General features: G+C 36.4%; 1 protein-coding gene across 3 annotated transcripts in view; it reads left to right on the top strand.

Moving 5' to 3' along the window:
* Window positions 1–12,938, top strand: part of SDK1 (sidekick cell adhesion molecule 1) — a 647,669-nt gene that overhangs the window by 251,521 nt on the left and 383,210 nt on the right. For all 3 annotated transcript variants that reach the window (XM_075117600.1, XM_048867100.2, XM_075117601.1), the window contains exon 2: window positions 5,211–5,370. In XM_075117600.1, the coding sequence (XP_074973701.1) occupies window positions 5,211–5,370 (160 nt within the window). The remainder of the gene's footprint in view (window positions 1–5,210; window positions 5,371–12,938) is intronic.

The following is a 12,938-nucleotide window of genomic DNA, read 5'->3' as shown; positions in this document are numbered from 1 at the left end:
TCAGAGTTACAAATACCCTGGGAATGGAGGTTTTTCGGAACTCTGAAATGTTCGGCACTCTGAACAAAACGTTATGTTCTTTCAAAAGTTTACAACTGAATATTGACTTTACATAGCTTTGAAACTTTACTATGCAGGAGAAAAATACGTCTTTCCATTTATTTATTTATTTAGTACTTTACTTTTAACACAGCACCCTTCTGCATTTCCTTCTTTTTGTTTTGTTTTTTGGTTTGTTGGCTTTTTTTTGGTGGCTGCTGCTGCCTGATTGTGTACTTTCAGTTCCAAATGAAGCATGTGGTTGACTGGTCAGTTTGTAACTCTGAGGTTCTACGTATTTTTTCTTATTATTGATTCTCTGTACTTACAGCTTTCAATACATTTTTAGAAAAGTTAGACATATTGGAAAAAAATTTTCTTTCTTTTGCCTTGGATGAAATTGATGGGATTTGATTCCGTATGTCTGGCATGTTCTGGACCAAGAATAAGACAAAAACTGTAGAATCTTATTAATTTGCTCTAATCACTGACCCATTTGGAATTAACGAATTGTTGAACATTTTCAAGGAAGTGGGAAAATATAATTAAAAAACCCCAGCAAGGATGATAACATCATAGAATGCACTGTCCATTTATTTTAGTAACGGCTATGTGGCTGGGTTTAATTTATGATAGTTATAAAGCAAAATACCTGGAAGTGTGCCATGACTTATTATGCTAAAGTATTGAAATCTTTCTGCTGTTAAAACTTTGAGAAGTTTCTTTGTGGTAATCTGTGCATTTCATAATTTTCGCAGTTTTACTGTTGTACCCAAAATTATCTGCAAATGAAGTTTGGGTGACTATTTACCAAAACAAGAAGAGATCCATAATTTTCATATTGATTGACTGACCAGAGAGATAACAAATAGTGCATTAGGTCTTTTCCTCAAACTGTAAAGCTATAACTTTCAGTCCTTCAGTAGTAAATCCATGCAGTGTGCTGGAGAATGAAAATGTTTGAGTTTGATATAAAATAAGTTTTGAAAGGAAGATTAGCAGTTTTAACCAAAAGGTTAGTCGCCCTGGGAAACTCAGCTGTCTAAAAACCAGAGTGCGATTAATAAAGGTCCCACTCAGGCTGCTTGCTCCATTCATGCTGAGATTTCTAATCCTTCCTCAGCTGGACTCTAACCTGATTGATAGCGCTTATTATGATGGCTTAATAAATTTTACTGTCACTTTACAAGAACGTTTTAGAGAATTTGTGTGCTAGTGGCACCCCTTGTTTATGGTACAATTGATTCTTCTGGTATCTGGGGGTGGATTTTTTTTTTTTTTTTTAAAAAAGGAAAGGGAAAATAAAAGAGAAGGTCAGGTTAGGAAATAGATTACAGTCATTAGGTCTCTCAGCTCAACTAGTTTATAAAAATTTGGGGGGGGGGGGGGGGAGGCATGCTTTGATGTCCTGTTGTCAGTTTGACAAAATACAAAAAGTATTCAAGTTAATGTTGTAAAGTGGATAATGTAAGATATTTACTTTATTAGTTCCTTTATGTAGACTATATATTTAAATTCTTTAAATTTAAAAATATAATTATATTGATAAATTATTGCTAAATCATTGGCAAAATAGAAGCATATACATAAGAAAAATGTAAGATCTAAATTTTAATGTACTATAATTAAAACCTCTAAACATCTAGGATAAACATTGCCATTAAAAATATAACCACCACCACAACAAAACCCCCATGCACTGCTAGAATATAATGTTTCATTGATTCTTAAGAACAGTATTGCCACAAATTGGTAACATAATCACAAGATGTCTATTTACAAAAAAAAGTGGGGTGGAAGAATGAATAACATCCGAGTTACTTTTTTTTTTTAAGAATTCATATCAGAAAGCATAGAATAAGATACAGTAGCATCATTGTACAACCCAGTCAAGTTAACTTTAATCATAATATCATTACTTTTCATTTTAAAAAGTAAAAAAAATTAATAAATACATATTTTTGTCTAGAACAATAACACCAAATTTGTTTGGAAAAAGTACTGAAAGTTTTTAAAATGTAATGAAAATAAAACTTTATAAAATGTAACTGAATTCAAAAATCATCTGGCGTAACTGAATAGACATTATGAGACCCAGATAGATATAATTTTCCTCCTTAATAATTTGGAATATCCATGCACTTCTCCATAATTCTTTCTCTCTCTCACCATTAATGGGCATAAAAATCACAATAAAAGTTCTATATTCAATCAGAAGAATTGGGTATGGCAGTGGAGTGAATAGAGCTTATTTTAATAGGGATTTTTAAGTATTAAAATGATGAGAAGGAATCATTCAGAATGTGATATTAATTCTAAAAATGTAATTTATATATCTAATTCTATGAGTTTTTAGGTAATACTAACATATGAATGCTACATACTTTGGTATTGTTTTCCAGGAGCTCAGCTTTTATGATCTACAGAAAAGTTATAGAGTAATAGAAATGGGATGAAATTTAATAGTGCAAAGTGCAAGGTCATGCAATACGGAGTTAACAAAGAGTTTTTGTTATAAGCTGGGGCTGTATCAGTGGGAAGCACAGAGGAGGAGAAAGACCTGTGTGTATTGGCTGATCTCAGGATGACTAGGAACTGCCAATGTCATAAGACTGAAAAAGGCTACTGCAGTCTTAGGAAGCATCAGGTGAGGTATTTCCAGCAGCAATAGGGAAGTGTTAATACCATTGTACAAGGCACTGGTGAGGCCTCACCTGGAATAGTGTGTGCAATTCTGGTCTCCCACGTTTAAGAAAGATGAATTCAAACTGGAACAGGTGCAGAGAAGGGCTTCTAGGAGGATCAGAAGAAGGGAAAACCTACCTTATGAGAGGAGACTCAAGGAGCTTGGCTTGTTTAGCCTAACCAAAAGAAGGCTGAGGGAGATATGATTACTCTCCATTAATGTATCAGATTAATAAATACCAGAGAGGGAGAGGAGTTATTTAAGTTCAGTGCCAGTGTGGACACAAGAACAAATGAATATAAACTGGTCATCAACAAGTTTAGGCTTGAAATTAGGTGAAGGTTTCTAATCATCAGAGGAATGACGTTCTGGAACAGCTTTCCAAGGGCATTGGGAGCAAAAAAGCCTAATTGGTTTCAAGACTGAGGCTGATACATTTATGGAGGGGAATTGTCTAATGAGACTGCCTACAATGGCTACAGTGCCTTGCTAGCACTTACCTCTCACAGGAGCTCTGGCATGAGCATCTCCACTGATTTCACCAGCAGCTATATGTTGGGTTCCTTTCAGGTTTTTGTTTTCGATTTTTTTTTCTTCAGTACACAGGTGAAATTGCTTTCCCACCTGATTAAACCTCTATCTCTTCATGTTTTTTGTACTGAAACTCTGTGATCTGGAAAGCAACATATTTGTATTTATGCACTATTACACCAATGGGAGCTGAATTTTGTAGACTTTCTTCTTGAATAACTTGGTCTAATTTAATTGGAATTTGACTAGTGCATAAAACGAGCATTGACTTATACTCTACTGGAAAGTAATATTGCTATAGTTTAACACTGATAGGAACCTAATTTTATGGAATGTTTAACTGAATAATCTGACAGACAAAAAGCAGTTTTGACTCAATTCTGTATTGACTTTTTTTCTTTCAAGCTCTGTCTGGACAGTAATGTATTCTATTAATGGTGCTCATTTTGTATTCAGTATCAGGTCCACATTTTGTGTAATGCGGTAAATGTAAAGTTTGTCTTAGTTTTCTGTTAGAACCGTCCTATATGAGCAACAGAAATTCTTTTATATTCTTAGGTTTTTAAATTGCTTATATTTTTTAATTTGTCCTCACAACACCCATGTGGGTAAGGGAAGTATTATTACCCCCAAATTACAAATGGAAAATAAAAGATAAAGACTGAAGTCCTTGATTTCATACAGGGAGATTACGGCAGTTTTTCACCTGGTGTAAATTGTCATAGCTCCAGAAACTTGAGCAAGAGCTATGACAATTTAAGCCAACTGAGGCTCTGCCCCTAAGTGACTTGCCCAAGGTTACACAGGAAGTCTATAAAACAACTAGGAAGAGAGTCCAGATTCCATGCACAAATAGGCCTTGCATGTTTACTAAACAGGCTCAGTACCATTAATGGGGTATTTTGTCAGTGTAATTTAAATAAAAAGACATACCCAGAATAAGAAAATGTGAACATTCAACTTTCTTTTGATCTGTCTTTTCAAAATGATCTATTAGTAGTGGTAATGTCTAGTTTCAGGTAGTTTGGTAGTTGATGATAGTTTGAATTAACTTGACTGTATCCGTGATTAGATAATATCGGCCAGATCCTGCTTTAGTGAATGTCAGTGCGTGTTTGTTTGGGCTCAGAATGTTTCAGAATCCTGTTGGATATTTCCTTCCACATGAAAGAGGAGCATCTTTTTTGTTTGCATTAACAACCCCTAATTTCATCTAATGGAGTATGGTTAGCAATTGTGATCCACAGAAGAATAAGAGTTTGCATGCTACATCTATCTGAGCCTTGAACGTTATTAAAACACCCTAATTCAAAACCTGTGATTGGTCACAGAAAATATAATTTAAGACACTGTAGTTAGAGACAATATTGAAAGATATATTAATCTTGCTATTTTGTAAGATGTTTTGTTCTAAGTTGATCTTTTGTCAGAATTCTTCATTTGCCCTGAGACTTGTCCTGCTGTGATGATCACTTCCGTTCAACCTTGGTTTTCTGATATTTTTTTTTTCAAAGGGATTTTTAAAGTTTTGTGAGTGGATTTAGTGTTAATGAAAGTAAGAAACTAATAGCAATGGCTACTACCAGACACATTAAACACAGATATAGGCACTGTGTAGATTTCTGTTGTATAGCTCTGATGAGCAGAGGCTCAAGAATATGTTCCCGGTTGTCCAGTGCGTTTGCCATGTAAATAAACACCTATGAAGAGGAGCCTCGGCTGAGGATTCCAAACTTGTTTTTAACTTGTGAACCAAACAACATTTTAACCAGTAGCACGTTTCTAGATACAGACGGTTGATACTTAGGAGGTTGATACTTAAGTACTGGACAGCCTAGTCCCCTATTTTATTAAATAATTTAGGAGGAAATTGGGTAAATATTAGTGGCCTAAAATCAAGGATAATATCCATTTTCATAGTCATGAAAACATTTTTTTCTCTTGTATGTTTCAGATGACGTTGCACCCTACTTCAAGACTGAGCCTGGTTTGCCCCAGATCCATCTAGAGGGGAACCGTCTTGTACTCACGTGCCTTGCGGAAGGCAGCTGGCCTTTGGAATTTAAGTGGTTACACAATGACACTGAAATCACTGCCTACTCCACTGAATATAAGTAAATGGATTTTTTTTAAAATATCGTTTTAATTGCAATATTTTTTGTGATTACACTTAGAAAAGATTTGCTATTAGTCACAATAACACAGTGTGGTAATGATGACAGGCAGTGCCAATGCATCCTGAAGAAAGTTGGAACAATGGCACTATATAAATAAAATGTGATGCTATGTACAGTAAATTGAGTGGAAGTTTGAAAGTGTCTTGCTGTTTTGCTAAAAGAATGCTTATAACTTGCTACAAATCAGGCCCTAAAATAGGAATGCAGTGGAAGGGAAATGCTTACAATATCATCTTCAAAGATTTCTTAAATGATGCCTATATAAGTGTACTCACCTTTGAAAATAGAAATTGTCCTGGTACAGTAGTGTCTTCTAAAACAACAAAAAACCTGTGTTTTAAATTAACAAAAGGCTTTTCATTTCACTCTCCATTTTCACTTCATTCTAGCTCCTACTCTAGTACCTTGCTTCTCCATTTTGGAGACCAAGTATGGTGGGTTGAAAGCAGAGCCAATTTTACACAGTTGCATGTTATATTGACTTAGCTACATTCCCCTAATAGAGAACTGAGTTTAGAGGGGCTATTGTCCTGGCCAAGCAGGAAGAAAGACAAGATGCAAGGAATGTGGTTTTAATTCGGCCTCAACTACCCAGCAAGAAATTGTACAGTGCAGGTCATCATTCCTTCCTTAATCATTTCCATGTGTTTGGGGAGAGCTGCCATCAGCCCTCCCCTCTCCCGTTCTGGCCCCAACTCATTGCTGGGACCCCTCAGCCTTCCCCTCATATGAGGATTTAAAGGAGCTGGGGAAAGGAGGTTGAGTCCCCAATTTACTAGATGTTAGAGGCTCCAGCTCCCCTTCCTCAGCTTCCCTAGGGGGTGACTTCCCCTAAATCCAACTCCCTGGTTTACCAGGGAGCTATTCTTCCTTATGGAACAAGTATCTGCACTGGACACCTCCCATCTGCTAGGTTGTGACAACCCAACCAGGCCACTGACCTGCTGTGGGGAAGGAGTGGGGGAAGCCTGCTCTTCCCTGGACAATCTAGTGAGGGAAAATTCCTTTCCAGCAGAAACAAGTAACTAGTGCAATGCCTACAGCAGATGATAAAACCTGTTTATTTTCTGATCACATGGCGGGGAGGATGAGTGCTGCTGCTTCAGGGTGAAAGATGACTGTCTGCAGGGAATGGATAGAAATACCCCTCCCCCAGATGCACATGGGCCAGTGGCCCACCTGAGCTCATTTCAGTCAGTCCCTGACTCAGGTGATGCTCTCCCATCCTCCCTTCTTTAGCCCAAAAGGGAGGGATCCCTGAAAGTAGCCAAGAATCTTCTTCTCACTGGCCAGACAAAGCCCCCCTGCATTCAAAGTTAGAGGAAGTGCAGAACGAAGCCTGTAGTATAAAATCACCACTCTTTTGTTTCTGCTTCTATGAATGTGAAGTTTAATTTTGAAATTAAAAAAAAGCTGCATCCTTCTATTTACATACTCAAGGTAAACAAAAATGGTTCATAACATTGTATGTGGAAATAATGCCAGTGCATACATTCTGATAACTATCTATTTTAGAGTTTTATACCACTGCCCATCTCCATAATGTGTGAATGCCTTCCATGTGACATCAACAGCAAAGTTCCTGGACTTCAGCACGTATCTGGCACTTCTGTCTTCCTGGGCTCAGATATTTATAACTATTTTATATATTCGTTTTGATATCACTGCTTCTATCAAAATTGCTTCTTAAAAATCTCTGCTCACACCAATAGTTGTTCTTGTAACTCAGTTGCATAAACAGACTAGCTCATAATTCATTTTTCTAGATTTTTCAAAAATATAATTTACTAATATTCAGCATAATTTTTCATATTCTCTGCACTTCCAATAGCAACAGCAACAACAGACTTTTAAAATGTTGAACATTTACATTGGGGAGGAGGAGGAGGTGACATCTCGGCACCTGTACCATAAAAATGCACAAACATGTACACCATTTTTAAACAGTATCCACAATTGTAAAGAATTAATCTGGTAATACATCCAATCAAAATTCACCCTACAGCAGTTTCCAAGGTAACTAACACATAGTTATTAGAATATAAGACTGCACATGTTGAAAGAAACAAAAAATATGGGTAGCATTTCTTCTTTTTATTAAAAAAAAGATTTTGAATAAAGTTACAAAAATACAAATTGGTAAAATAGTAATACAATGCAAACTGGTAAAGCTTCATGCTGGCCACTTGAATACTTTATGTGACCTATATATTTTCCTAGATTTGGGGTTTTTGAAATTGGGTTTTACGTCATTGAGAATAAATTAAATGCAATTAATAAAATGAAGTTTGCTAATCTAAAAGTTGTCACTTTCACCTATTTCCATTTCTCTACTCCCTCCTTTTACTCTTTCTTCATAAAATCACAGAAAGTAGAATTGAGGGAGCCCAATCAAGTCTCGTTGATCCTTTAGCAACACAGGATTGTTACCTACCGAGAGTGCCTCCATCTTTCTTGGATTATTTTTTGGATTTTATCTGCATGTCATTATTGTTTTTCTGTTGCCTTTGCACCTTGCAAAGCAAGGCATTTTAGAACATACAGTCCCCATACTTATGTAGGCCACACCTCTTTCATAAACACGTAGCGTAGCAGAAATGTGCATTACAGGGCTCTGCTGGCCACCTTGTGGCCACCTTTGCGGTATACAGAGTTGCTGGCAGTGCAATATTATTTTAGGATACAGTTGCCACCAGAGTAGACATATAGACGGAAGCACTACCATTCTCTATCAATCAGGTAAGTGACAGTAACTCCCAAGGGAACATTTTCTCATCATCTCTCCTTCACCTCTACTCTCAGGAGTATGTTTCTTAGTTCACAATACTGGTTGTTTTTCTGCCTCTTAAGATAGTTGTTCACTATGGAATGGGTCCATTTTAATTCCATTTATACTTTCAGCTTTGTTTGAAGGGCTGCAGTGCTTTGGGGCTGTTTGTGGCACGACTGGAATGACCATTTCATCACAAAGCATTAAAGACACACGCAAGCAGCTGCACCACTTGCAGTAGAACACTGTAAATCGGAATACTGAAGTTAAATCACTTTGCTCTGCTTCCTTCACTGGATAGTCTATTTGCAGTATCTCATGCCAGCATCACAGTTTCTCTTCTTTCAGAAGTACAGATCCAGCCGAATGACATACCCAGCTGACTGTAGCATATTTATGGAATAAAGCCTGTTCCCTCTACTGAAGAATATAATAACCTAAGTATTAAGTTTTCCTACATTATCTACTTTATGCTATCCCATATGCCTGTGTTCTTGGAAGAAAGAGGTATTCTTGCCTTAAGTCTCATCTACTTCTTTTAGGACTAGCTCTGTTAACATCTTCATCCAGATCTATTCTTGTCTAGCATAGAAAGACAAATCTAAATTTCCTTACTATGTATAAACTTAGATAGACTTATCATTTCTTCTGATTAAGCCCAGGAAAGGGTTTCTTTCTATAACTTTAATTTTTACCAGGATCTTACTGTGGAGAAAAGAAGCTTGCTTTTCCCCAAAACCAGTGGTTCTGTACTGCATAGAATATGTGGGTTTGGGTAATAACTTTTGGGGAATAATTAACAGAATTCCCTGTATCCTCTTTCAATATAGTAAATGCCAGTAATATACCTTCTACCCCAAAGAAGGGAATGCTTATGGAGACATTCAGAGTCTCTATTTCCACATCAACTTTACTTCTGATTGCACTTCTGCTAAACATTAAGGGATTCTACTTTGTGGGACCACTTATGGTTGAACAGTTTTGTGAATGCCAGCTATTCAGATATGTCAAAACGTGCTGTACACACACCATGGACTGTGGTGTTTAGCTTATAAAATGGAGATTTTTAATATTTTTTCAGAAGAAAACATCTAATAGGATGATTAATCACAGCAGGAAGCATGAGCATCACTGAGTCAGTGCGACACTTGTTTTGATTGACAGGAGCAAAGTTGACTGCAGTGTATCAGCAGCAGGGAAGCTGGTAGAAGGATCTGAAACCACTAACTGTCACTGAAGGGGTAAGAAGGAAGAGCGTAAGGGGAGGGCAGGACCTGGGACCTCTGGGGTGGTATCGAAAGGCAGAGAGTAGGACTCAAGAACATTAAAGATGCTTGGATGAGAGAGAAACTTCTTATTTTCTGCTCATGGGAAAAAAATCTGAATAACAATATGTCTGACACATGTGAACTGAAACAAAAAGTTCAGATTGCCATGGTATTCAGTATTCAGATTTGCGCACATCTGTAATAAATTAAAACAACAATTATCATTTTACCATGGTCTTGTAACAAACTCAGATCAGTGGACTGTAACTGTGTGTGTGTGTGTGTGTGTGTGTGTGTGTGTGTGAGACCACATACCTATTACATACACAGTACCTTGTTTCTTATCTTTATATTCAGTTTAGTCTAATGAATTTCAGGCCAAGATGTAAGGCACGGTTATTTTATTTAGCACTTAACTGTTCTTGTTTTTGATATCTAATTAAAGCACATTTGCTACAGCTATATGTGCTTGAAAAGCTCGTAAAATATGAACTATTGATAATTACAATAACTGTTACAAAATATTAATTTTGCAAGTCTAAATAAAATTTATTAATTTTAATAACTCTCTGTAACCCAAGATAAGCACAAAAGGGTTTTGAACTTGTAGGAATGAAAAACCTCTAGATTTGCTGTCTTCATATTCATGTGCTCCCCCAGGAAGATTTTTGTGCTGTACGTATGTTGGAATGTATTGCAAGAAAGGGCACGTTTTGACATAAAGATTTTGGTTGCAGGATTTAAACTCTGGATGTGATAAAACTGGTTCTGGTTTCATCTCAGGAGATAAACATCCTCGTTAAGCTTGAAAGCTGCAAACCAGTAATGCCACTGCCTGCCAATCCCCATATATCCTTTGGGGATTGTCTAGTGCCCTTTTTCCACACTTGGAGTGCAATAACCATGGACAAGTGGGTATTAAATATCATCCATTCTGGCTATGTGATTGAGTTTACATTGCCCCCTCCAAAACCCTTTGCTCACACCCTTTCAGGGGCCATCCTTCTGAGTAGATTCTCAAACAAGAAGCAGAATCTCTTAGAACGAGGTGCAATAGAGCCCTGGTACCTCTATAGTACCAGGGGAAAGACTTTTACTCAATGTACTTCCTAGTACCCAAGAAGAAGCATGGCCTGATACCCATTGTTATTCTCCACTATCTCAACCATTTTATTTGGAAACTCAAGTTTCCTGTGGTGACATGGGCACATACCAGGGTGGATAAAAATCAATTATTTTTTTTTTTTAAAAAATGGATTTTTGAAATTTAAATTGAATTTTTTTGATAAAATGCTTTTTGCAGGAAAAAACCTATCTAAAGATAGTTTTAATTAAGATATATTATAGCGCAAAGATATCTCATCATGGAATAGGGATTATGAATTCTGATTTGATAGTATAAGATAATATATTCATGTAATGTTTAAGAAAAGTTTTGTAAATGAGTTTCAATAGTTCATGGATTAGGGACCCAATCTTATGGAGTTCCAGGGGCTTCTGTATAGATTATGTAGGTTAATCTTTTTATCTACCCAATGGGACTCAGTGCTCAGTCTAGAAGATACCATCAGAGATGCTTAGGTTTTGCAGTTCTCAAACTGTGGATTTGGGTCTCCAGCGATAACATGCTTGTTAACAGCAAAAATGATTTTAAATAAATAACATATAGAGGTGAGAAATAACAGACTTCAAGGCTATTGTTCCTCTGCAAATTTGTGTACATAGAGTCAATCCCTTACCTCTCTCTAAAAGTGCAAAGTTTCAAAAAGTTGAATGAATAGAAGATTGTTGGGGGAGGAATAGATCTGGACAAGGAGAAGAAGTCTAGAGATAAATGTGAGAAGGGAGGAACGGGCAGGAGAAACAAAAGTGAAACTGTTTGTTTGAGCAGCATATTCCAAAAGCCTTGAGGTCTTTCTGAGTGTAGCCTTCATTGATTTGAGATCTACCATACCATTCTCTTACTAGAAGGGAAAACCTATAATGGCAGCAGGCCATAAAAGAGACCCAGTTTGGGAATAAGAACCATTCAAGAAATATATGTTTGCTGATGATGTTTTAAAGAAAGACATACCAGTGAACTGGTGGAAGTCACATAAGCATTTGGATTCAGAGACTGTTGAAGTGATAATCTCACTTTTAACAGCAGTAGCTTCTTCTGCCGGTTTCGAAAGAATATTTTTTTCTTTTGGACTGATTCATTCCAAACTGAGAAATCATTTGGGACCTGAAAAAGCAGGAAAGTGTTCAAAAACAAACAGGAAAATGAAGGTGAAGATGACTGTGTTAGCTGCAGAAACCAGTATTTTAAGTTTCTCATGTTGACCTGGCTGACATAGAGATTTAATTTGTTTGTTTTTTTTAAATATTTCATGTAACTATTTTAGTTAAAAGCAATTTTAACAAAAACAAACCTGATTTTAAAAAACGTGAATGATTAACTAAATTCAAAAATTCATATGCTTGTTTTGTTAAAATATTGTGTGTTTGCTGTTGAAGAAAAAAATACAGAATACATAACGTTGTTGTTTTAGTTAAATAAAACTATTTAAATGTCTGTCTTGTGACGTTCTCCTCCTAATACAGCATGGCAAGAAAATCCTCCAAATATTAATGATAAACCTGTTGAATTGGAGATATTCATCTCCCAATGACTTCATAAATATCTGCTTCAATGACCTTTGGTAAATGAAATAACCAAACGATCATTCATTTTCTGATTTAGCTGTAAAACTAATCTGAAAAGTTTTCATAATAAATCACTTAAAAATGTATAGTGTGTACCTTCTAAAAATGAAACCTACATCTATCTCTGAGTTGTGAAGAATATGTATTAAGGTTATAACTACCGACAAGAATGCACTTTTATGTAGAAATCCATGATTAAATCGAGTCTTCCTGGCTAGTGATTTAAATCAAATCCACCCTGGCACATACCATCCCTAGAAAAGGACATGTGCTTTGCAGCTCTTGATATGAAGGGCATGTACTTTCAGGTGGACATTCACCCTGCTCCCAAAATGTTTACTCAGGTTCATGGTAGGGTTCAACCACTTTAAATACAGAAAAGGATGATGATGAAGTGAGCTGTAGCTCATGAAAGCTTATGCTCAAATAAATTGGTTAGTCTCTAAGGTGCCACAAGTACTCCTTTTCTTTTTGCAAATACAGACTAACACGGCTGTTACCCTGAAACCTTTAAATACAGAGTAATTAGAGTCTTTGCACAGTATTGTCTTAACACAAATGATCCTGAATGAACACCTTACGTTCTCCAGGTTAGAAATTATGTATGCAGAGCATGGCTAATTAAGTATGCAGAGCATGGCTTTTGTAGTGACTTTGCATACACTAGTTCGTCTTACATATTTATAGATGAACCTTATAACTTTGTGGCATGAGATAGACATGTCACAATGAAAAACAAATCACTACTGGCTGACTGAAGTAAGGATATTGGTTAATAC

The sequence above is a fragment of the Caretta caretta genome, chromosome 10 (genome assembly GCF_965140235.1).
Source record: "Caretta caretta isolate rCarCar2 chromosome 10, rCarCar1.hap1, whole genome shotgun sequence".
NCBI lineage: Eukaryota > Metazoa > Chordata > Testudines > Cheloniidae > Caretta > Caretta caretta.
The sequence above is the reverse complement of the archived record's forward strand: the minus strand, read 5'-3'. Positions and strand labels throughout refer to the sequence as shown.